Source organism: Abramis brama, assembly GCF_963993115.1.
Source record: "Abramis brama genome assembly, chromosome: 5".
Taxonomy (NCBI): domain Eukaryota; kingdom Metazoa; phylum Chordata; class Actinopteri; order Cypriniformes; family Leuciscidae; genus Abramis; species Abramis brama.
The window spans coordinates 40,031,108-40,058,074 of record NC_139967.1 but is presented as its reverse complement, the minus strand read 5'-3'; the positions used below and the strand labels follow the sequence as shown (position 1 = coordinate 40,058,074).

Below are 26,967 nucleotides of genomic sequence, written 5' to 3'. Positions count from 1 at the left end.
CTGTTTATTTAACCTTTAGACTAAATTATAGTATGTGTTTTTTTTTTTTTGAGTATCATCAGGCTTAAATGGTTCGTATAGTATAATATAGAAGGAGTTTGTCAAAAACAGTTGTTATTCAGAGGCCCAAACTGAGAAAATTCATATTGGTGCAGTTGCTGATATTTATATGGCCAAAAAAGTAATATGAAATTTTGATAGTTTGTAATGTAAATCAGTGAGATGTTTATATAACAGTAAAGCAGACTACTTTCATAAAATGCATATAAATATTAGTTGCAACTTTATTTAAAGTCAGTTGCTAGTTTTCACTAGACACGTCATGTACCGCGACCTATACAATTATACTAAAAGGCCTTTTACTTGCTAAAAAAGTATAAACTATCAATCAGACAACAAAAGGCAGGTAGTAGCCTAGATTGTAAACATTTTTTTTTTTTTGAGAGAGAGAGACCTTAGAAATGTGTGGATAATATAAACATACAGTAGGCGGTATAGGGTTATGGTTAATTTATTTAAATGACCTTAACAAAAAGCATTAATTTGAAAAAAGTTGTCTTTTTGTTTTGTTTTTTTTTGTTTTTTTTATCCAGTGCTAATCAAACTAATTTAAAGATGATCATACTTTTGATCACATTAAATTAATACTTAAATAATCAGTTCATAATATGAATTTATTTAAATTATTTATTAAAGTTTTTAATTAAATATTCTCTGATGTAATGACAATCCGTGACGGGTACAATGTTGTGTTCATTTGTTGTGTGGCCTTTAATACCAGCCAGCTGATGTGGTTGTTTGAGTGTCCAAATCACCTGAGCGTCTGTTGAAATTTACTAGTAGTGTCACTAGCGTCTGATTGGCCGGTTTTGTTTGAAGGCTTTCCCTAGAGTGATGTAGCGTTTTATCTGCCCTATACAACAGATAAGCATCAGCCTCCAACGTGGAGCTTCTGTTTGGCCTGACCTGTTAATGACCCGTCTCTGCGGGCACCGGACAGTGCTGTTTGCACACACAACTCTTATAATGGTGTAAAGTCAGTTGTCACAACCTCTAAAAGCTTGATTCTTTTTTTACTTTAAACATGACATGGACATTTTTGCATCAGTTACACACACAGGCAAAAGTAGAATGCAGGACCAACACAATATGTGTTTATTAAAACGATTCACAGCAGATTTAGCCCTGGCATTGACCAAGCACTGGTTTTCTAAGGGTATTCAGCACCATGGCAGACTTGTACCTCACAAACAATAGTGAGATTTATTCTTGTGAGGAAGGGGGTTGGGCAACAAAGCTGTGAAGGACAGGACTATTTATACAGTGTCTAAAACAAGCAACAACAACAAAAAGTTCTAAAATGCCATTTTTAACCCTTGTGAGTGATTTCATTGTGTTCTAGCTATTTAAAAATAGCCTGTGCTTTTGACATTTTCAGACATATTTAACTCAGTGTGTATCTATATCATGCTTATGTATTTGGCCTAGACCATTGAAACACTCAAGGCTTGAATGATCACTGAATGATCGGCGTTCACAGGCGCAGTCAAGGACTCTTTGCTTATCTTGCACCTTATATATGTGGACGGATTTCAGTTTAGCGGGTTTGTTGTATTTGCAGATTTACAGATAAGGCACAGTGCAGCAGAAAGCCTCGCTGCCGGAGATACCCGCGCTCTTTGTGTGGGTGTGCCCATTTTCAAGAACCTTCTCAGACACACACAATTGCTTGGTTATATTTTCTGCCTAGAGGTGTAGGAAAATAAATCAATAAAGCACAGTTTTCTCATTTGTCGCAATGCTAAATCTATGAACTAAAGCGTTCAAAGGTTTCGGGTTGACAAGAATTTAAGTCTCTTATGCTGCATTTATTTGATATAAAAGAAAAAAAGTAATATTGTGAAGTATTAATACAATTCAGATTAACTGATTTCTATTTTAATTTATTTGAAATTAGATTTTTTTTGTTAAACAATGAAAAAGTCTTTCACTTCTGATCAATTTATGTTCTTGCTGAATAAACGTATTCATTTTTCTTAAAATTAAATAAATCTTACGAACCCTAAATTTATGAACGCTAGTGTATTTTATAAGTGTGTGTGTGTTTATTTATTTATTTATTTATTTATTTATTTATTTTATTTATTTATTTATTTGAAATAAGATTATTTCTTATAAATAAATAAAATTATAAATAAATAAAAATAAAATTATATATATATATATATTATATATATATATTATATATTATATTTATTTATTTATTGGAAATAAGAATACTAAATTGAATATTTTTTTATTTTTATATATATATATATATAAAATCATATATTTCTGATGCTCTTTTATCATACTAATTTGATGCACTAACACTATACTTTTTTTTTTTTGTGACCAAAAACAGTATGTAAGACTTATATATTTAATGTCTTACATAAATATTTTCATTATTATTTTACCATTTTAAGCTTTTCATCCACTCCAGCATGTTATATCCTTACAAACCCAAAAGGGTTTATCTTGCTTACAAAGAGTCCCAAAAGTAATACCATTTCACGGCAAAAATCAACGACTTTAATCATGAGCAGTTGTTGTTGTCTCATGTTTATTTCTCTCTGTCTACTGAATACGTACCCTTTAGCTGTCTGCAGTTCGCTGTCAGCTTGTAATTTGTGTGTTTATGGAGTGGGATGGGCACTTTGACAGTCATCAAATAGGAAGTAAGCCCTTTCACTCATTGGTCTGGTTAATATTTAGTGATGACATCACAGCACACACTTGCCATATCTGTGTGGATCCCAGTACCGAGACAATGAGAGGAGTATAGTCCTTTGAGAAGAACGACAGGCTTCCTATTGTGTCACTTTGTACAAGTGAGTGTGAAGATTTCCTTTTGTAAGTCATTTTAATTTAAGTGGTTTTGTGTTTTGAATTGTGGGCTTGAATTTGAATTCTTTCATCATCAGGTTAATTATTTTATGTCGAATAAGCAAAGAAATACAACAATTATTTCTAGTGGGAGATCATTCAGGGTTGTTATACACAAATTTTCATTTGTACAGATCAAAAGACCAGTTGAGACAGGAAGGTTTACTTCCTGTTATATAGGAAGTCCCACATTCATGTGATTTGCAGGCGGTCAAGTGCGCTGACTTCTGGTTTTCTTTAAAAGAATGTTAATGCTGTTATTCAGCAACAGAAGCCTATTGTTTATTTGATAACATTTTTAATTTAGTCAAGGAACAAAAATACTTCTTTAAATAGACTGAAATTATTACAGAAACATTACAGAATGTATGAAATACTAAAGACGACAAAAAAAAAAGATATTCCACAGTATCTCAATACATGTGAAAATGAGGAATACTGTGTGTAGGGTCCAGTGTCCTAAAACAAAATATTATTCATATTGGTGGTGATGATGATGATAATAATAATATTAAATAAATAATGTGTTACTTGCATAACATATATTTTAATTATAAATGTGCGTGTATGCATAAGTATAATATAATTCATATAAATTGGTTCATGGTAGCAATTACTGTTTCAGGCCCACTGTTACTGTCACTGTACTGAAATGTTGTATAGAACATTCATAAATGAATTATCTTATGCGTGCAAATTTAAATTGTGTATTTTGAGGGTGTGTTGATGCAGGTGTGTAGAGTTTGTAGAGAAAGTAATTCCGAGAAACCGTTTAGCATAACAGTCAGGAGCTTGTTGCTCTTTATCCTTCAGTTGAGGAAAAAGATGAGAGAGGGGTAGAGGGGGAGCGAGAGGGGGAGAAAGGGGGGGATGGGGTCAGAGATAGAATTCAGGATCTACTGAGAACATGCTGACAGGATTGTCTGTTTACAAACCCCTCCCTCTCCCTGTCCTTTTCATATCGCCGCCTTCCCAGCAGCCAGGCCTTGAATTCAGCAGCAGCTTAGAGGAAAAGGTGGACCTATCCACTGGCCGACCAATCGCAGCCCAGCATCCTACACGTGACAAGCAGGGAGGGCCGGTCTTTGAGCTTTGCAGCGGAAAACCACCGGGACAAACGAACGGAGGGAGCGCGAGAGAGGGCTAAAGCCTGCCATACGTACTAATCCCTCCACAGTGATCATGTGTCAGCGGAGTCTGAAGCAGCAGCAAAAGGGGCCGGTGCGGAGCACTGCGGGGAAATGGTGAGATGCTGCAGGTCTTTGCACAGCTCTCCCTCTTGCTACAATCTCCACAGAGTCAGGGTTGATGTGCGGCGTTTCCGCCTGTCGGGCTCCTCGGCGGGAGCGACAGGGGAGCCCGCACACGGCAACGGCACGGGAGGCCCTGGACCCCCGGGGGGCCCGTCTCAGCTCAGCAACCGGAGCCGATTCAGGTACCGGCAAGGAGTGTGTGAGAAGCTAGGACATAGTGTAGGCTGAGAATGTAATGTGTGTGGATGATGGGTGAATTCAGTCAGATCTAGAGCGGTTGTTGACAGTGCACTCGCAGTGAGAGAGGACAATTGAAGGATCATGTGAGGCTGGAAAGTGGGCGAGCGAGAGGGGATTATGGAGACCTCGCACGAACTCTGCGGAGGGACAGTCGGTGTGCAGTGGGAGTTATTGTGACTGGACTCTTTAAGGGACCCTCTTTCACCATCCCAGCTATGCGAATGCATTTGGCCTAATTGTGGCGTAACGTTAGGCTGTTGGTAGCACTCTCTGTCCGATTCAAACTGCATAGTTTGCAGAGCTCTACTTGGAGCAGATGCTGTTCCCTTTGAGTGAGCGAAGATGCGTAGAGCAGAGGGAGGCTCATATTCAGCCAGTGATTGGCCAATGTGTGTCTGCAATGAAAAAACAAGGGGGGCTGTGTTGAACAGAGAGTGTGTGAAAGATACTGAATGCAAAGACTTTGTTGTCTTTTTACAGGCTGCCATCACCTCTCAAACGTCCTCCGCAGTTTGAGTAATGCACTGTGAATAGCTGTGAAGTGCAAGGTTCTTTGATGCATATTCATCTGCACTGGACAGGTTGGGGGAGGGGTAGAAACGCTCTAAATTCAATTGAATGATAACCTGATGACAGAGAGAGCTCTCGTAAAAACCAACAATCATTGTTTCAAGTCGTTCAGGCGCACTAGGGTGCAGCGCACACTTTGGCATATTAACTGGATTTGCCATCCGCTAGAATGAGGTTGCATAATGCACAGTGCTAAAAGTGTTTAGTGTTATACCATAAAAGGTTATACCACGCACTTGCGCAGTTCTTATACAAATGTAGTTATAGGATTGAAACAACATTTGCACAGAGGAGCTGTTAAACTAATTTTATCAGGTTTGTTGTATTGTGTTATGAAAATGTTTGGCTTGGGTTCCTGTACAAGGCTATAGATCTTTTTTCATTTTTTTTTCAGGCAAAAATGTATTCCTGAAAGGTGCAGGACGAGTTAGGCTAACGTTTTATACTTAATACTTATACTAAACTACTGATTTAAACAAACCCCTAAAATTGAGACAGTCCCTTCATAGCATTCCATATGTGCGCTGTCACGCCTCGCAGTTGAAAGGGCCAATCGCCTTTATCATAGAGGAATTGCATGTTTGTTTACATTTGAATGCGCATTAGCTTTAATTGATCAACTGGAAAAAATACCATTTTATTTGCATTACTGGAGCTAAAGAAGCGCAACATACGATATCAATATTACCAGACCCATTGAGAAACATGCCAGTGACGACATTTCTGCAAAATGTTACACTGCTTCTAGCATGTTTCGCGACACTTTTAAAAAAAAGAAGTTATTTTAAATGTCTAATGAGTGGTGCTAAGAGCATGTTTAGTTTGATCTGAAACAGATGAGCATGAAATTTTTTTTAAAAAGTACCGGAGTGTTCCACATTGCAAGTTTACTACATCAGAATTGCCATATGAGGTTGGTTATGTGTCCACCAAAGCGTTTTTTCACATGGCTGGCGTATTTTTCTACTTGTTTTCAATGGCAGCGCCACGTTTTTAAAATGGCAGGAGTGTAACGAGGCGCTGAGTGTCTTTCACGCTGAAGCGCCGATCACTTGGCGTTTTATACCGTCACTGAGAGTTGAAGAATGTTCAACTTTGGGTAAAACGCAGCGCTCATCACTGTCATTTTTTACCCATCTGTCCAATCACAGTGGAGAAGGGGCGGAACAAATACCACACCGACCAACCACCACATTCTGCTTGTACAACATCAACAGATGACATAATAACAGCATAATAACGGAACAAAATAATTTAAAACAAGAGCCAGAGCAAATACTTTACATTGTATTGACATTTTTAGATTGAAACAATACAGAAACTATTTATCTGTGAAATGAGATACTAGTAACACTTCCACGGATAATCCGTATCATAGCAAGCAAAGCGTCTCAACTGACAAAAATGCTGCGCTGCCAAAATGCTCTCATGCGCTCACAGCTGGCTAAAAACGCTTTTGTGGACACGCTGCCTTTTCGTGTTTTGAGGTCATAACATAGCATTGTGCAAGGAATTGAGCAAAAACATGTCTTTAATAATCGATAATCTGCCCCTGTAATCATAATTTGTCTGAACAGTAAAAAAAAGTTGTTGTTTTTTTACTGCCACAGCTGGAACCTGCAGTGAGCAAGTTTTGATTTATTACGGGGCAGATTATCGATTATTAATGACATGTTTTTGCTCAGTTCAGGTTTTGCTCAGTTTTGCAATATGCCAAAGTGAGCCTGAATGGCTTGAAACGGCTTGATTATCGATTACCTAATAGTATAGGCACGATTGTTTTTTTGTTGTTGTTTTTTTAGTATGTTGATATAGTATGCTATCTTTTTTTTGTTTTTGTTTTTTTTGAAATTGTACAGTTCCAGAGATTTCAGTCCCTTCCCCTTTCAAATACATAGGAGTTGTACTTGACTTGAAGTTGCTGTTTGCCACCAGTACCAAGATGGCCGGCAAGTGGACTTTTAAAAGGGACTTTGAGCTTTTGTGTAGCCCAGGCACAAAAGTTTGCCCCCTGAACCTGTACTAACCTGGCAAGAGCTGATGTTGCCATAGTTCTTTTCATCAATACACTGAGTAGCCTAGTAGTTTTGTTTGTACTGCTTGATTACTCACCCTGACCACGATGCAAATGTTGATCTCTCAAACAGAGGTTACTGGATGGTAAATTTTGAAAGGGTCAAAGTAAAGATGTTCTTGTTTGTGGAATTGTGAGTATAGCTGCCAAAGTCGGGTGACTCACTGAGTGTTTGTGTTAGGCCATCTATGGCTAAGTCTTCTCTGTCCACAGGTCAGAACAAGTTTTCATCCTGATTAGGGTGGACACAGTATTATATTCTATAGATAGCCCTTGTAGCTGCAGCCCTGGTCAGTCCCTGTCAACCCCGCTGGTGCTGTGTCATCACTTTCAGGGCCAAATATGACCCACTTTACTGACACACTAAAGCTAATCACTTTAGCCAGAACTGAAGCAGTAGCTCTTATGGTCATTTTCAAGAAAAGCAAGCAGTTATAGCCAAACTAGACGATGAGTTGCATCAACCGGACCGGAATAGAGGTGCAACATTTTTGCATGTGCTGTTCCAGTCGGCAACAGTTGTGTTGATCTGGAATGTTTTCCGCCTGCATAAGTCCTAAAAATAGCGCAAAAAAGATTACTGGCGGATAACCCGCACGGCTTCAGTAGTTCTGTGCAAATGTCCCACTCGGCGGCGTGACCCACAAAATCCATGCATGTTCGTGCTGGTTAAGTAGGTTTATGTTGATTAAAATGTGGCCCTTTTAATGATGAAAATGATCATCTCATCCTCATGGTGTTCCAAACATGTATGACTTTTTCTTGTGCAAAACATAAAAGATTAAATAGAAAAAAAATATTGTCCACACAATTAAAGTCAATGTGGTCATAAATCACATTGGAACCCATTGACTTTCAAGCAGCGGAAACATTCTTCAAAATAACTCTGTGTTCTGCTGAAGGAAGAAGATCATAAAGATTTGGAATTACATGATGAGAGTGAGTAAATGATAACAGAATATTCATTTTGGGGAATATTCATTATCCCTTTAAGAATATTATGTAGATTGGCCCAAACCTTCGGTCAAGTATTTCTCCTCATGTAACATTTCTAGAGCAAGTGTAACAGGAAGGTGACGGTAAACCCTAAATGAGACTAAAGGTGATAAGCAGGTGAAAGCAGCCTTTGCTTAGACTGATGTAAGTGGAATTGAGCTGAAAGGCATATGTGGCCAGTGTAGTTGAGAGGCAGTGTGAACCACCATGAGGTTACGTTTACAGTGGAGAATTGCTATTTCTGTCTCTTTCATATCTTTCTAGCATTTATCTTCTGCTGTTTATTGTCTTCTGTATGGGAGTCTTTGTGTTTAGTCGTTTTGGTATGTGTGAGTGGGCTGTGTGTATGTTTCTGCATGTTATATAAATATTTCTTTCCTTCTTTCTACCATCTTGATAGAGCAGCGCAGTTCTGTTTTTATAGAGTGAATCTCAAGAAAACATGTTCAGGTAACATTTTTACCCTAACATCAAAAATGGAATAGGTGTGTGTGTGTGTGTGTGTGTGTGACATTTTCATGAAAAATCTGCACATCTGTCAATTTCCCATTACCATACAATTCGACTTTTTTTTTCACGTTTTTTTTGTAATTCCTGTTGTTCTCAGTGGTTATTCTCATTATTTTACCAATGTCTTAGTAACATTATCAAAAAAGTATTAATTTTACTGCAGTAAAGTTAATTATTTCATTAATTATACAAGTACGCACCAACATTTTAATGACAATTTAAGCATATTTTTCCACCATAATAAATACATATTTATATAATATTTATATTTGGTTTAATAATAGTAATTTTATATAGTATTACTTTGATACACTTACCATAATATTTTAATAACAATATTTAAGTAATATTAAATTGAATTTTAATAATAATATTATATTGTTACGGTAATGGATGTTGTTGAAAAATACAATTGTCATTGCCATAATAATATTTATGTAATATTTATATTTACTTTACCTCAATGCAAAATAAAATCATTATTATTAATGACACTAAAAATAAGGAAATATATCCTTAATTGTCTGTCATTAGTGTCATCAGATAGAACTTCCAAATTTGGAATCAGCCTTCCAAATTTACACAATTCTTATTTCTTTCTTGAGATTTTTTTTTAGGGTGGAATATTATCCAGACATGTCTATTACAGGTTTCATGAGATTCACTGTATAACAAGGGGTGCTCAATCCTGTTCCTGAAGGCCTGCATGCAAAGCTTATCTCTAAATCTATTCAATTACACCTGAACCAATTAATCAAGATCTTCAGGATACACTTGAGAATTACAAACAAGTTGGAACTGAACTCTGCAGGAAAGGTAGTTCTCCAGCATTGGGCACCCCTTCTCTACAAAATTTAGATCATCTGGACATAAGTCTTTAATTTCCACCTTTTATTCTTTATGTGTCTTGAGTATTTTGTACACTTTGGCATCATGAATGTGTTGTGCAGGTTGCAGTTCCCACAGTTGGCCCTGCGGCGGCGACTAGGCCAGCTGAGCTGCATGTCCCGGCCTACTGTCCGCCTTCGCTCATGGCCTCTGTCCTTCCTCTACTACATCCTTCCCTTTGGAGCGCTCAAACCTCTCGCCAAAGTAGGCTGGAGGCCCACAAGCAGAGTAAGTACAGGTGGAAACATCAAAAAGAGCCCACAGACTGATGTTGTGTGTGTTTGAGTGTGCAAAATCTCACTATCCAGAGACATAAATGACATCCATCAGTGTGTAATCAATGTATTATGGGTTTTGGGGATTTTGTTATGCAAAACAGGTATTACCTTATTGATGATGCTGTGATAGTAATGTCTGTAATTATGGGAAGCATTACTGGAAACATTACGGAATAACGGCCTAGATCTGGGATCAGTTCTCTCTGTTTTTTAACCCAAAGAAATGAAACCTCAAAACTGATGCAAGGTCAGCAGAAAGAGCTGCTGCTATCAGCAGATGGCTACTTGCATATGGACCCGCTGAGCTCCATTGGGACTGAATGTGAAAAGAGCCATTGTCCCATGGTGCAGCTCTGAACTGAGGAACACTTTGTCTCTAGACCTGGTCGAGGGCACCGTGCCACGGTGGTTCTGACACCACTATTGTTCAGTTCCCACGAGAAAATTGCCAGTCAGCCCATGCTGATGCCCAGAAGCACCATACCATATACCATATCTCCAGTGGCAGACGACGTTATAGAGAAATAGAAAAAAAAAATTGTTTAATTTAAAGCTGTGGTTCTTTGGATGTGCGCTACAGGCGAGACGCGTGCATTTTAATGAAAATACCGAGCGCTATATCGAGAGAATTTTTATATTGTTACCGACAATGGTGTACCGTCAATAAATACCAATACCGTTTTATGGCCCAGCCCATAATATAAATATATATATATATATATATATATATATATATATATATACATATATATATATATATATATATATATATAATATAATATAATATAATATAATATAATATAATATAATATATTTTATATATACACACACACACACACACACATACACATACATATTACATATATTTCATTTTTTTTTAAAGACAAGTAGAAAAGTTTGATTTTAAATCACTTTTTTTTCCCCACATTATTAAGGCAAACAACAAATTCTATTAGTTTTAGCAGTCAAAAATAAAATGTAAACAAAAATATCTTCATGTCCCTTTTATCGCAAAAAAGTTTTTACGCTCGCATGAGGTGGTTTTCCAGGCAATTCGAAAAATAAATATTTCGCAAAACTGTAATGGAAACAGTTTTTGCGCATTTATAGGTCACCTGATGTAGATGACGCGGTGTGTTTGGACAGAATACGAGACCGAGTTCTTTATTAAATTCATAAAAGACAAAAGAATTACAGGAATACTGGATTCTAAACCTCAAAGAAATGCCACAATCAAGACCTTGAAGCAGATATGAGGGAGAAACACTCAGAAACACCTCATATGTGCCGCTCTCAAGTATAAGGGTCTTTCCTTGCCATTAATGATTGGATAACACACATGCGTCTCCTTCGATTAATAATAATGGCCAGTCAAGTGGCTGGGATATACATAAACCTACCAACGTCCGTTGCCATGATTTTTGGATTTACCAAAAAGTTTTAGTCGCATAACATCGGTTAATGGAAACACCGTCATTTCGCAATAATTTTTTTGTCGACATTTAGGAAAAAAAATGCAAAAGTTTTGCGCAAATCTGTAATGGAAACGCGCCTAGTGTCGCTTGATCAAGATTATCTCACGCTGCACTGACTGATGCTCCAAACTGATAAATGGTCCGTGACCGTGAAAGCACAAAATAATGAGTTGCACGGTTTCGTTACGCTTTCATTACGTTTGCCATTTCATGTGGTCGCGCCAGCGATGCGCGCTACGGGCGAGGCGCGCACATTTTTATGAAAATATCGAGTGCTATATCGAAAAATATTTATATCGTTACCGACAATGGTGTACAAATGGTCTATAAATACCGATACCGTTTTATGGCCCAGTCCATATATACAATTTTATATTCTAGGCTATAATGGTGCGTTTAAGTCATGTTGGTAAGATCATGATGAAGGACCTGCGCCTGGACGCAACGACAATGCAGTCCTGAAGTGTCAACTAGTCTCTCCCTTGTGAAGGCCTGCCTGCCTCCCCCTCCCTTTACCTCTCTACAGATAAAGCGTTGTCGGGATAATTCCGGTTCGCGTGGCTATGCGGAAGCGATTAAAAATTCTGTATTATAAATTTTAAGGCCAGACAAGTAGTTTGTTGAGGGTTGGTTTGTAGGGAAGGACTACACGCCGGCGCACATATATTCGAAAACACGCATACCTATAGACTAAACACATAATACGCATGTGCACGCAATCAGCGTTCTCACGGGTTTGCGTTTTTGAAAGTTTGCGCAGAAAGAACTTAAGAGTTTTCTGTTAAAACGGTGTCGTGTTAGCGGCCCCTAAGTTAATAACTAATGATCGTTGCGACGGAAGTGAATCAATCAAAACTAACTTTAGCTGGACAATAACTTTATTCTAGAGCTGCTATAAAGCCAGCTACTTTAATTTCCTATTATCAATGTAAAGCCGCTTTGGAACAATCTACATTGTTAAAAGCGCTATATAAATGAAGATGACTTGACTTGACTTGATCATATTTATGAGTTGAATGTACATGAATGCATCCACAAAGTTGTAAAAACCAGTGGGAAGCTCGGGATTTCGTTTGAGTCCTGATCTGTACTCCACAATACTTAGTTATTTAGCCGTGACATTGTCAGGCATTTTTATTTACAACAAAATACGCTAAAGTGTCTGCACAAAATATGATAGCATTGTAATATACAATAATATATTATGTACCAATAAAGTTTACATTGGCTTCCTAAATTAATTAAATGCATTAAGCAAACACACCTGATGCACATTCTTTGTTCATAGTTTTGTGTAGTTAATTATTTAAGAGAATGTACACCGCCATGACCTTGCTCTGTCAAAAGTGACTTAAACGCACCTGACGTAATAAACACCACTTCCCAACTCGTAAATATGAACTTCCCAGGAGGACTTGAACACACCTTGAGTTCTTAATTTGAATTATTTTTATTTTAAAAAGTAATTGATTGTTAATTTTTGGAAGAGCTTACTATAAACGTATCAATCTTGGCATAATATTTATTTTCTGTTTCAAAATGTGAGAAAGTAAAATGACACACTTTGTGGATAAAGAGCCTTATCTGGGTCAGGCAACATTGCTCATCCTTAACTTCCTGCTTGTTAAACCTATAACTATCATCTACCCAACACCCTGAAAGACTCCCAAGAGTCCGCATTTAGCTTCCTGTCTGTCAGCTTGGATTGAAGCTAACTACAGTAATCCACTTACACTGAACACCCAGGCCAGCTCCTGTCATACATCAGCCTCTGTACTATCTGTAGCACTGATCTAGGATCACTTCTTGCCCACATCAATAATGATCAGTGAGATACACTGATCTAAACACTCTAAGAATCCAAACACTGGAGCACGTGGTGCACTGCCACATGCAGCTGCTCGACTTTATACAACAGGTTTTAAAACGCTTTAGATGCTCACCTGCATTAAAATTGAGTGTACACATTCGTATCATTATCATCAAAATAATTTTTAAAATGTATATTACAAGGTAAAAAGCATTTTTATTATTCATAAATATCATTATTTTTGTGGAGTCGCACCATTTTGCTTTCTGAACTAACCTTGCCTTGTCATGAAAAGGTCTAATTATGTGACGGGAATATTTTCAGTTGCCAAAATTTTGGTTCATTACAAATATTTTCCATTCAAAATCAGATATGGGATATTCCTACTTGATATTTGACTTCTGATATTAAAGCATTCTGTTGTCAAATGATGTATGAAGAAACACACTGGCGATCATTAAAGTGCCCCATTATGCTATTTTAAAGGTTTCTAATTTTGTTTTAAAGGTCTCCTACAACAGGTTTACATGCATTCAAGGAAAAAAAAAAACACTTTAATTTTCTCATAATATACACTGCAGCATCACCTCTTTTCTCAGTGTCTGAAATGGTTCAATGAAGGATCCAGTCTCTTTAAACCCCTCCTTTACAAGAGCTTAGTCTGCTCTGATTGGTCAGATGGCTTAGTCTGTTGTGATTGGTTTAACAAAATTGGTCTGAAATGAAACGCACATTACATCTGTATTTCAGCTCCGAAGGCTTCCTCAGCACTTGCATACACAGTGAAATGAACCATGATGATGGTGTTAGTTTTACCGTACTAGTTTGAGCCAGAGTCCTCGTGAAAAAAAGGATTTGCTTTCACAGCGCAGAAAACAGCGTCTTCTTGTCATGACGACAACGCAAACTAAACTCTTTCAGGCCTCAAATACAACTATGGTGTTTGAGGGCGGGTCAAAGTAGATGTCTTTGCGGGCAGCCAATGAAGACCATAGGCTGGAATTATGCAAATTTGTTACAAACCTACGTAGGTTTGTCTTATGATGACTCGTTTCGGCAGTTCAGAATCAATTCTTTCTTTTAGAATACAATAACTTTATTTGTCGTGCACTTTGCAGACCTTTAACATTCACAAATGCCTATATTACACCCTGCATGAAAGGTAATATTTTAATAAAGCATAATAGGGGCACTTTAAGTGTGCTTACGTTCCTCTCTGTGAACGTTTGCTGTTGTGTTTTATAAAGATACTTGAGCATGTCTTCAAACCCTGTGTCTCTTGGGTGTAGGTTACAATCTACAAGTCCATACCCACACGACTGCTCTCCAGAGCCTGGGGTCGCTTGAACCAGGTGGACCTGCCCACTTGGTTACGGAAACCTATCTTCAGATTGTATATATGGACTTTTGGAGTCAACATGAAGGAAGCGGCCGTGGAGGATTTACAGCACTACAGAAACCTGGGCGAGTTTTTTAGGCGCAAACTCAAACCTCAGGTCCGGCCAGTGTGCGACTCGCACTGCGTGGTAAGTCTGGGTTTGTAACTGTAGAAAAAGAGGCATTCTTTGAATTTCCATTCACTTTCATTCATATGCAAACCCAGAAAAAAGAGATACGCATGCACATTGAATTTTCATTTCACGCTCTGTGTGATAGTTTAGGTTCGGTGACCTGCAAGTTAATATTGGCTTTAACCAATAAAGGATCTAAACATTGTATGTTTACAGTAGTTTTTACAAATTTTTAAAGAATATGAAATTTCATTTTAAAAAGGAGCTACATTGCTGGCAGTATAGCAGGAGTGGATGGAAATATTTTACTGAAAGTGGTAATATTAAAAAACAAATTTTTACGGTAGCCCTGGAATGTTACATCATTTCCTGTTGCCTATGTTTGTTACGGGGTCTGAAATAATTGCATGCTTAATCTAAAGTTTATTTCCAGCTAATCATGTCAGTTTTTAATACAGTATGAATAAATATTAAACATACAACATATTAACACAATGAATGACCATTCGCTCCACAGATCAGTCCGGCTGATGGCAAGATCCTTCATTTTGGGCGTGTGAAGAACTGTGAGGTAGAGCAGGTGAAGGGAGTGACCTACTCCCTGGAAACGTTCCTCGGGCCGCGCACCTGGACAGAGAGTTTAACAGCTAACAGAAGTAAGTCTCAATAAATTTGTCATTGATCCAGAAACATATCCTACTAGGTCAAAAGTCCTTTGATTTTGGATCTTGTTAACACTAGAAAATCTGGATACAAGGTTTTCTGAGCAACCAAATCATTTTTAGGTTGTAAACATGGCTTATGCCCAGTACACATTGTATGATTTTGGGCTGTCCCAGACGAAAGGTGACCAATCGTGGTGATTTCTGTGGTCTTGGCTCCTAAACGGTGGTCCTACGTCATACAGTGATAGAGGTTCAAAGACGCCCGTTGTCACGCTCTTGCGACCAAAGATAGCTTGCGATAATTTTCTGACAGTGTCAATGGCATGATCAATGAGCCAATTAAAATGCAGCATGAAATGGCACATTGATCAATGTGACGTGGCGCTAAAACTTAAAACTACTTGCCTCAAGCTCCATTTGCAAAATTGGCATGCCAAGTTGGCCTCTTTTGCCTAGCGCGTCCATATTTCTCTCTTTTGCTTCGTCTTTTTTCAGCGCACATAAAAACCACAATTGCCAAAGTGTGATTCATCTTGCTCTATTTGTTTACCACTAGCGCATGCTGATGACGTTTATTTCTTCTATGCTAACTTGCGTTGTAGCCTATAATTCAATAGGTGTTATCATCGTACAGTCTACATACATGTCATACCCAAATTTATTAGATCCATGTCGTACAGTGTGTTTTGTAATGATCTAATAGGATTGCTGAAATCGCACAGTCTGTAGCAGGCATAAGGAAAGAATCACAATTGCAGCAAGTAGAGTGTCACTCGCTCAAAATCAATTTACATGCAGATTCAGCAGAAAATAAGACGTGTGCTGATTGCCACAACAGTGGCAAAGCAGCTCTGATCCCATCCACTTTCAGTCCGGGATCCGGTTTAGTTCCCCTATTAGTGAAAGCTCATATAACAGAGATGGCACTGAAGAAAGAAAGACTGAATTGTACATTATTGTGCCGTAAGACAACAGCAGTTTGAATGGAAAGCGGGGTTTTTTTTCGTCATTTAAAATTTGGTATACATTTTGAGATGTTTTGCTCCACTCTCCGTATTGTGAATTTCTGGATCACTGTATGATTGTCTGATGCCTCATAAAATTTTGCTAGTAATTTAATAAAATATCAAAACCTTATTAAAAAAAAGCTTGTTGAGCCTTCTAACTAGCCATAATCCACACTACTGTATGGTTCAAAAGTGTGGGGTTGGTAAGATATTTTTATTTATTTGTTTTTTTTGTTTTTGACAAGTCTTTTCTGCTCACCAAGGGTACATTTATTTGATCAAAAAGACAGTAAAACAGTAATATTGTGAAATATTACAATTTAAAATACACGTTTTCTATTATAATATATTTTGAAATATAATTTATTCCTGTGATGAATTATTCCAGTCTTCAGTGTCACATGATCCTTCAGAAATCATTTTAATATGGTTTTTCAGGATGAATAGAAATTGTAAAAGAATTGCATTTATTTGAAATGGAAACTTTTTGTAACATTATAAATTTATTTGCTGTCACCTTTGATCAATTTAATGTGCCCTTGCATAATAAAAGTATTAAAATATATATATATATATATATATATATATATATATATATATATATATATAACTGACCCCAATCTTTTGTTCTGTAGGGCATCTCTAAAATCTGAGGAAAATTATAGATTGAAATGAATATTGAAAGCACTAAGCCTAAAATCTGATCCAACCAACAAAGAACATCATGTGAAGCTTATAGACCATGTGATATAAACACACTAATATATTTTATTTCCTGACAACTATTGAACAATTGAATCATTTCTGTTATTTTTCTTGTCCTGTTCAGATGAGGATGACCCTGGCACATTCCAGGATGCCCTGGTCACTACGGAGGGGAATGAGTTGTTTCACTGTGTAGTTTATCTGGCTCCAGGTGACTACCATTGCTTCCACTCGCCTACAGACTGGAGGGTGGCACACAGACGGCACTTCCCAGGTCAGCGGCTTTATCTCTCTCTCTCTCTCTCTCTCTCTCTCTCTCTCTCTCTCTCTCTCTCTCTCTCTCTCTCTCTCTCTCTCTCTCTCTCTCTCTCTCTCTCTCTCTCTCTCTCTCTCTCTCTCTCTCTCTCTCTCTCTCTCTCTCTCTCTCTCTCTCTCTCTCTCTCTGTGTGTTATTATTCTTTGCTTTCTGAAAATATTTGTTGTCAAAAAGATTAATCAACATGGACTTTAGGTCTTAACTGCTTAAGTTATAATCGTCTTTTCTAATCTGAATGCGATTGAGCAGTGCGATACCATCAGTGCCTGGTTGCATGGCTTGTGGTCTGATATGCATGTTTGTATCATAGGTTCTCTGATGTCGGTGAACCCAGGAGTTGCACGATGGATCAAGGAACTTTTCTGCCATAATGAGCGGGTGGTCTTGAGTGGGGAGTGGACGCACGGCTTCTTTTCACTCACAGCTGTAGGAGCGACAAATGTGGGATCTATACGAATCTATTTTGACAAGGTTAGAACTATTGGTAACAAGTTCATAGCTCAGATCGTGTAGAAGAATGAGAGTTTAAAGCAATAGTGCCACCTGAAAATGAACCCTAAAAAGCCTGACATATGAAAAAACAAAATCTTATCATATAGTATGGTAAAGGAGAATATGCTCATACACAAGGAAAAAAGGCATGTAGTAGATTAAAAGATGTTTTTCAGTGAAGTTTTGATCATGTTGATAATTTAAAGTCCTTTTAGAGAAATTTCTGTATCAAATATACACAAGTATGATACAATAGGTTATAGGGTGAAAAATCTTTCATTATTTGCTTACCCTTTGTTGTTTCACATATATGTGACAGAACATAAAATTTGATATTTAGACTAATGTCTAAGTTTATATATGCACTAGTGAAAATAAGATTTGAGTGCTATGACCGAGGATGTGCAAAATGACATTCTCATTAATAACTAGTCGTGGGTGATCTGAACGACTAGTCAATGTTAAAGTGTAATCGCCAATTTTCAACTCGCTTTGTATTTTTGCAATGGTGGTAGTATATATAAATGATAAAGGTGTAACGGGACACAAACATGGCGGTTCTATACGTTACTGTTTTGAAGTCAAGGTTCGGTACAGCAGCGGGGAGAAAAAACTTCTGTTACACGCACCCCTAGTAAATGAATAATATAGTCATCATAGTCAGCCAGTTTGAAATGTTGACTACAAACATGGAGAGAACGCTGCGACGGACAAACCTCCATGTTAACGATTCTTTGCAGTCGACACCATTATATCTAAAAGTTTGCTAAGGCGCATTTCCTACTGAAGCAAGATGGTATTTGACTGGTCAAGCGTATCATAGCAGACTGGTGAAACTGATACTAAAATTTAACACCTAGACTACTGGTGCTGATTTTTAACAAATGGTTTCCTATAATAAAAGGCATGTTAAGTCCTACTAAGAAAGACACCAATACAGATTGAAGAGAGAACAAAGGCTTAAAGTTGCGCTTCAGTATATCCAGAGTGCATGGGCTAAGTTCATAATTCATCCTGGTTCATAAGGTCATAGCTGTTGGATTAGAAGTATTGTGGTTGTGCAACATCTAGTTCATGGCATCCAGCTGCTTGTTGAGCCATTTTTGTACTGCAACTATTTTTAAAGCAGTCATCTGTCGGGTCTGGCAGGCTCCCAGGAGTAAGTAGCACACCATTAAAAATCACCAAAAGATGGTTCTTCAGCCCTCTCCACAACACCTTACAGATAACACCCTTAAATTCAGGAACATTGCTCATAGCAGGCGATTAGTCCAGCAGCGCTGAGATGTTGTTCACTAAATATGCTTTAAAGGAATCTTCTTGGACAGGCTTTTACGATGCTGCCAACACCGTAGCAGTGTTATTATTCACTATTTCAATTAACAAGAATTTTTTGTTTTGTTATAAAGCTAAAGTAAAATATAGCCTAAATATTAGATGGAAAAACTTAAATGAAAATTTGAAATGTTGCTTTGGCAACCTAACTGATATAAAAAAAGTTAAAGAACTAAAATTACTACGAGTGAAGTAAAAATAAATGAAAGCTAAATTGAAAAAAAAAACGATAACTGTGTTGACAAGTGCTTGGGTCAGTGGGTTAAGAGACACCTGCAAGTTTAAACAAGTACAAAGCCGTTTGAGATTATATTGTTTGAAATTGTCACCAGTTTGTTGTTCGTTTATTTCGGGGCCTATATTGTTTAATTGCTGTATAGCCACAGAATCACTCTTGTTGGCATATGATGTATTTTCTGTGAAACCTCTTGTGGTTTTTCAGCATTAGCAGAATATTGAGCTACACTGCTAAGAGTGGATTTGGCCTCATTTGTAATGGGCCGCATTCAGACCACTAGACGGTAGCGGTAAAAATGTGGGTTAATGGGTGAGATGAGTAGATGGCAGTAACACCTGTTTGTTGTATCCTGTTTTGATAAGTGGTATTTCACTAGGATTGAGCTGTGACCCTGATGCATTTCTTAAATTGCATGTTCTTGCTAAATCTAATGGATTTGGATTTTATTCATATTAAAATGAAAAGGGAGGTTTCCCATCTGTTATAAGTTGGGGTTTTAAAAAGCTTGTGCCAATTCTGTTTTAGTGCATCGACATTAACAGGCTGCTTTTTCTCTTTAGGAGCTCCGTACCAACAACCCTCGGTACAACAAAGGAACTTACAACGATTTCAGCTACGTAACAAACAACAACCAGGAAGGCGTGAGCATGAGAAAAGGAGAGCACCTGGGCGAGTTCAACTTGGGCTCCACTATTGTACTGTTATTCGAAGCTCCACGGGATTTTACCTTTAATTTGCAAGCAGGCCAGAAGATCCGTTTTGGAGAACCTCTCGGGACGATGTAACGCAGACGAGAGGGCTTCAGAATCTGCTGATGGACACGCTAATCTGTGTGTAGATGCATTCAGGGTCTCAAACTAATACACTCACATTTGCAGAGATGTACTCTGTTTAAACTGAGATACATGTGTGTTCATATGTACTCACACAACCACCACTGTTGCATTATTGCCATTGGGTTCTCCCAGTCATTTTGTTAGGATTTTTGTTGTTGTTGTAAAATACTTTTAAGGCAATGCTTAGACCATCATGTTGTAAAATATTTGTTTACCATGAAATGCCATCCAGTTTTTTTGGGCTCTAAATTATTTTTCTATTTTGTTTTTAGTAAAATAGTCGTTTTGTTTTTCTGTGTTCGCCCATATTGCCTTCGGCTGGAGTCGACCTGTGTGAAGGGTTTGAAGATTTCCACAGCTAACTTTGCGAGCCTTGGGAATGTATGAGAGACCATCGTTATTTGGTTCCTTCATTTTTATCAGACACTCATCTTTTAAACCGTCCAACTTTTGCTCTTCACCAAGGTGCAAGCCATTTTGACAGTAAAATCATGGCCACATTTACTCGCTAAGAAAGAGTTTTGGAAAAGACATGTGACAATAATCACTGCCGTTGTTCTCTGGCGTTGAATTATGCCTTTGCTGGTCGGTCTAGCGATTAGTTGGGAGATTAATGTAAAGTATTTTGCTGTCTCAACTTGATTAGTGCCAAAACGCAAGATATATTTTTTACTAACACACGTTTTTTTGCCCTTTTGATATGAATCCGAGTTCTTGTGATCTTATGGCTTGTGTTCTTGGACTTTTCTTTGTTTGATTAACCAGCACCTAGCAAGTTCAACAGACTCTACTACACCCTAAACTAAGGATAAAGACCCTCCAGACTCCCTTAATCTTCTAGACCACGCCTGTATGAAGATTAGGGAGAGGACTCTGGAAATTTTGCTTTGAATGTTTTGAAAACCAAACACTGGGCTTTTCTGTGCACCAAGCACAGCTTGTTGTGGAAATTCTTTTAAAGAAAAGTCTTATTAATACAATTCATGTAACATAGACATTAACTACAAACTAGTTCCAAACTAGTTCCAAGTGCAAGAAACATGTCAATAATAAATTTTGAAGATTATATAAAAAGTTTGTTGTTGTGATATCGGAATAATCATTTGATACCATCATTGGGTCACGTTTCAACCACAATGCTTTTTCATAAGAGTTGCTGCTTCTTGATCAGGAACTCATGAGTGTTGGCTTCACTGATATTTTTTTACCCCTTCAATAATTTGTGAAGTATTTGGCAGTTTTCATAAAGGAGAAAATATAAAAAGGAGAAATCTGACCATGGTATTTGAGGAAAGTCATTCATCATTACGTAATGCTGATTAATAATGAACAAAGTCTCAGTGGAATATGGATTAAAATGTCAGATGTACAGGAGCACTATCAAGCAGTGTAACGTTTAGTTCATTTTAAATTATTTAAAGGGCATTTTTATAATTATTCGTTAAAAAGACTGTCAATTGATCAATTGAAAGACTGCATAGAATATTCGTACTTTTAAAAATGAAGCTGTTACCCACATGACTAATGTAATGAATTGCTCTTCAAAAAGAGTTCGGTCAAGGCTTTTCCAGTTTTGCCTCTTTAAAATTAGGCATTACTGGAAACCACTAGGAAACTATGGTGACATCATTTCAAGGTAATGTTATCTCTAAATTATTTTAATAAAGGTATTGCCGACCCTTGTCGATTCTTACGCCTACGGTGGGAGTCAGGAATCGGAAACGACTCCGAAAGACCCGGAATCGAGCGCCCCTACAGTGAGTGCGGTAAGTTACAGCAGGACCATAGCGCGACCCCTCCCGGCGCGCCCGCCTGTTCACTTCTAGAAGCTTCTCGTTTCTTCTCCATCCTCCAATCACAGTCAGAGCAACACACTCACGCGGACGATGACACGCCTGTTTCAATAAGCCTCGAACGTTACTATGACCTTCAGAAAAAAAATAAACCGAGAAAGCAAACATTTAGTTAGGCTACTATCATTTTACTATTAATTTTACCAGCAGTTGCCCATTCCACTGCTGACACAACTTACATCCTTAGCCATCTTCACAAGAAAATACAGTAACGTTAGTTGACAAACATGTTTTATATTAGATTATCTTTATTTCTAACCAACATCAAAATGGGTTGTTGTAAAAAAAATATGATTTAATAATTTAGCTGTTAGTCCGCTGGGGAAAAGTACATAGGCTACATTAGAAATACTAGTTATCTCTCAAGTTATATGGTAACATTAACAGGGTTATGTGTATATAATAATTATGCAAATAAAAATAGATTTATATGAACAACATATATGCCGCAGTGGCGTCATGGCTGGCAACCATGTGTTTTTCTGTACGCATTTCATGAGTAGTTTCAGCAGATAAAACTGCCTCCTTTTAACCTGCATATAGCCTATGTTTCTGAGGGTTGTATTTTAAATAAGCGCACTCCCCCTACTGGCGCTAATTGAAGTCTGCAACTAAAGTTTATTTATGTGAGAACCAAATTTCCATTCATCTCTAAGCATATACATACATACACACGCTATCATAACTGCTGCGTTATATTTACCGTAATTTTAACCTGTCACGATTAACAAGTGACGGTATAAAGTGAACTAGCCTTGCGAAAAATCACCATAACCATAATTTCAGCCAAAATACCATATTTAGTAGGCTACTACAGTTAACCAACTGCTCTTTCAATAAAATTGACTTAACTTGATAGTAACCACTGTCAACAACAAAAAAAGACAAAAATTCAACAAAGCTTCTGAAAGCTGTCTGAATGAGATCCCGACTTAATTTATGAAATTGCACTGTAAGTATTTCCATGAGTTTTACGAAGGGATTAATCATGCGTGTACAGTGTTGGTTAAGCTAGCCTATACTCTAAAAATATGATTAATGACTTAATCACATCTTCAACAGTTTAATAAGATTACTGTTATAATTATTCTCGCTAAAAAGTATTGCATAACTTTACTAATTGCTTTCTAAATCCCATATCAACATCAACCAGTTACAATAAGCATGAAACTGCCACTTTAATTCTTTCAAATAAATAATATAAAATTGCATAAATTATTCTTAAAATGACCAAAGTATTTAAAGGGAGAAGGTTACATTAAAACATAGATTTTAACATGAGACATTTAATTTTGATGTTAAATCCACTATTGTTTTATATAGAATTGTATAGTCTATGCAGTATTTAAAGGTTAGTTCACCCAAAAATAAAAATTATCATCATTTACTTCCCGTCAAGTTGTTCCAAACTTGTATGAGCTTGTTGAACACAGAAGATATTTTAAAGAATGTTTGTTACCAGACAGTTAACCATTGCCATTGACTTCCATAGTATTTTTTCCTACTGGTCAATGGGTGACTACCAACATTCTTCAAAATATCTTTTGTGTTCAACAGAAGAAACTCATACAGGTTTGAAACAACTTGAGGGTAAGTAAATGATGACAATTTTCATTTTTGGGTGAATTATCCCTTTAATGCAATTACATCAGAAGTAACTAATTAAATTACATAAAAATTAAGAGTAATTAATTGCACCCAATGGTGTGTGTGTGTTTTTTTTTTAGGGGAACATTTTGATAGCAAGCAAATATAAAAAAAAAAAGAAGAAAAAAAAGAATAAGGTCACCAGAACCAATTAAACAGAAAGTTAACTGTTTTTAACTTTTACAGTGAGTGTTTCCCTCTGAATCCATCATTTCGGTTGACTTTCTCTGAACTCTGGCACTATGCTGAAAATAAACCTAAAGAAATCTAAATGAACAATGTTGTATATCAACAGTGGACAGTAATAATAACCCAAAGCACAGTGTGCTGCGCTGCAGATTCCAGGTAACATCTAAAGTATCTTTAAATCACACCTGTAAACCGGCTGTTCTAGACTCCACGTGACTATACATCTGTTGTTCCAGGAACTTGCTCTAAGGCCACTGCATCCCAAACTGGTTCATCCGCGCATATACTGCCTTTACTCAGCTAGAAAGAATTTGTCGTCATTGTAAGGTTGTAAGTCACCTTGTTAGAAGCAGCGAGTAGGTTCTTAAGTAAAAAGACAATTGTTTGTGGAGACAAAAGTGATTTTATGTATCAAAAAATATATTGATCATTGTGCCTAACACATAATACAGACATCCAAAACATTTTGGTTGGCATATTTTGGTAGTCGGGTTCATGGTCTTATGGCCAAAAAATCTGTCCATGCCCCATTGTATTAAATGTAACAATAATATTGCTTATGATAAAATAATATACTATAAATGTTTTATCTTACACTCAACAGTCTCTTTGGCAGCTTTACCAATAGACACAATGCGTCAGCAGTATGTCTACAGCAACCAGAAAAGCTTGTTCAATAGAAACTCGGATGCCACAACACTCCTTGTGCAGGAAGAGATGACACTGTCCTTTTGTATATTCTTTCAAGAACGAGAGTTCTTCCTCAAGTTTCACTGACCGGTGTCTGACGGAACGTCAGGGCGTGGCTCAAAAACCAAATGAAAACTTGGAGAAGCCCACCAGGACATACTGTGAAGAGAGCCTCACCTCTGTGTACACCAGTTCAGTGTCATTATAATTTAAAGAAACTCCATTAACAACAACATTATTCAAAAAACTAAGTTTAAGTAAGTAAATGTACAAGAACAATTGGGTGACAAGAATGAAGGGGAGTATCTCAGCATGCCATTGTACGAGGCACACATAGGTAAGGCTACTTCAAAGTGGTCCAAAAAGAGTAATCCAGCCAAACTTAACTGTGCCAATTGAACAAAGCACTGTTTGACATGGTAATCCAAAAGTAAATATTTAACATAACAGGTTTCGGTGCAGTCACAGAAGGTCAGCTCTTGTTTTGTCCAAACCATAGTATGATCTCCAGGATTATGTAATAGCTAAGGCGCCCTAAAATCCAGTCATTTTAGAGCTATATGGCATTTGACTTTCAAAATTTGGGAGGCTGAATGATGGTTCCAAACTGTTGACCCACAGGGTACATCATCTGGTCTTACTTCCTCCTCCGGCAGGGGCAGCAACAGGCGTAGCAGCGTCCCACCTGCTCGTCGCTTTCCTTCACCGTGTATCCTGGCTGGTTGTTGTAAGGAGGGGGGTTCTGGCTGCCGTTCCTGGCCTCTCCGTAAACCGGAACACCTGAGGTGTTGATCTCCCCTGGAGTTTTGAAGCTGCTGTAGGGGTTTGAGGCGGAGTTACGGTTGTTATAGGCGCTCTCTAAGGCCATTGGGTTCATGATGATGGTGCTGGAGTCACCCTGATCCCGCAACTTGGCACGAGGGATGGTGACATCACCATAGGGGTTCTCGAGTGAGATATTCATGGTGTCAGGCTGGAGAAGAAGGGCAAAAATGAATAATCAAGGCTTATGCATTGCAAACAGGAGACTGCCTGACAAGACATTTTAAAACACACATTATACAACAAGACCTATTCCCACTAACTATATTAGCATCCAACACACCTTGAGCTTCCGTTAACCAGATCTGATGAATGTTTATATGTGAATAAAAGCCTAAATTCAAACCGTTCAAAGCGATCAAGTCTCTTCAGAAAATTTGGACTAAACCGCTCAATTCATAGGTATTAAGTTTTACAGTCTCTTTATGAACTTTTTGAAGAGTCAAACTTGCGTAGCAGTCAATGGAGGAACAGATATTGCTCATATTTTATGTGTTTATGTGATTCATATGTGTTCCAAAGATGAACGAAAGAGATTAAGAGGATTAGTACTATGGTATTATATTATTCTGAATTCAGCCTTTCAGAATGAGACATTGAATCATTCACTCAACCGATTCATTCAAACACACTGATTCCATCACGAACGTTACGCGGCCGCCTCTGTGTTTTGCTCTGACTTTAGACGTAGGTTAGCATAACGGTTGATCGAGCGGTCGGCTTGGTTTGGATTTCGGAAAATGTTAAGCTACTGTCAAAATTGTGACTAAAATGTAAGTTACTGACTTCAGCTTATCGTTTATTTACGTTAACTGTTGTATAAAATCATATCACATTTGTCAGTCATGCTGTTGGTTTAAAACTACCGTGCTGATGATACTCGGAAAACAACACGATATTGTGACTGTGATAGGTTTGTTAAAAAAGTTGTGTAACATTATGTACATTGTATTGTGCTTAGTTATAAAATTATATCATAAGCTCTTTGTTTGGTTAAGACATCACAAGACTCTTTTAGCTATTTATTTTTCAGCAAATCATTCCTAGATTCAAAAACCTCTCTCTTACTTGTAAAAAAACAAATCACAATGAACTTGTCCTGTGCTCGTGACCACTGATACAGAAATACGGATAAACTGCTTACCGGCAGAGGCCTGCGGGGGGATTTGTTTGGTGGGAATCAGTTTTCACAGCTGCACGCTTTTCCTGCTGACTTCTGATCTTCCGTGCTTCCGAAATAAGGTGAGACAAACCTGAACCACCAGGTTGGAGAGAAAAGGAGGAGGAGGCTATCCAGCTGACCGTGAGTCTTGTTTAAACATGGCGGTGTGTATGTAACCCCACCCGTGGGTATTAAAGCTCAGCTGAAACCACCAGGTGTAGGTGCGTGTGTTTGATGGGGGAGGAGGCTGAAAGCCAGTGCAGGAATGTTAATATTGAATTCATTATTATTAGACCATATGTTTTAAGAAACGATCAAATGAAATATAGCCTATATTTTTGATGTAACGTTAATGAAAACTATTTGTTCTGAAGCTAATATTCTGATAAGTCTATGTATGCTGTTGTGTAAGATGCTTGGTTAACGTTATCCTTTCTGCAAACATTACATTGCTAGGCACCAGAGTACACCTCTTGT

The 26,967-nt window shown here is 37.6% G+C and overlaps 2 protein-coding genes across 13 annotated transcripts in view; one reads left to right on the top strand and one right to left on the bottom strand.

Moving 5' to 3' along the window:
• pisd (phosphatidylserine decarboxylase) overlaps window positions 1-21,201 on the top strand; it is a 37,011-nt gene extending 15,810 nt beyond the window's left edge. Inside the window, exons 1-8 of one of the 12 annotated variants that reach the window (XM_084115026.1) lie at window positions 2,749-2,873; window positions 3,905-4,363; window positions 9,522-9,687; window positions 14,312-14,548; window positions 15,051-15,189; window positions 17,035-17,184; window positions 17,537-17,697; window positions 19,852-21,201. In XM_084115026.1, the coding sequence (XP_083971152.1) occupies window positions 4,170-4,363; window positions 9,522-9,687; window positions 14,312-14,548; window positions 15,051-15,189; window positions 17,035-17,184; window positions 17,537-17,697; window positions 19,852-20,076 (1,272 nt within the window). In that variant the 5' untranslated portion in view covers window positions 2,749-2,873; window positions 3,905-4,169 and the 3' untranslated portion in view covers window positions 20,077-21,201. Of the gene's footprint in view, window positions 1-2,748; window positions 2,896-3,904; window positions 4,364-9,521; window positions 9,688-14,311; window positions 14,549-15,050; window positions 15,190-17,034; window positions 17,185-17,536; window positions 17,698-19,851 lie in introns of those variants that run through there. The other 11 variants (XM_084115036.1, XM_084115030.1, XM_084115035.1 and 8 more) reach the window with 11 other exon arrangements.
• A 3,001-nt stretch (window positions 21,202-24,202) lies between these two features.
• Window positions 24,203-26,648, bottom strand: LOC311083942 (uncharacterized protein). Its single transcript, XM_084115715.1, has 2 exons — window positions 26,473-26,648; window positions 24,203-25,479 (listed from the first exon to the last, which is right to left on the bottom strand). The coding sequence occupies exon 2, from the start codon at window positions 25,468-25,470 to the stop codon at window positions 25,144-25,146; it is 327 nt and encodes a 108-aa protein (XP_083971841.1). The 5' UTR covers window positions 25,471-25,479; window positions 26,473-26,648; the 3' UTR covers window positions 24,203-25,143.
• Window positions 26,649-26,967: the final 319 nt, after the last annotated feature.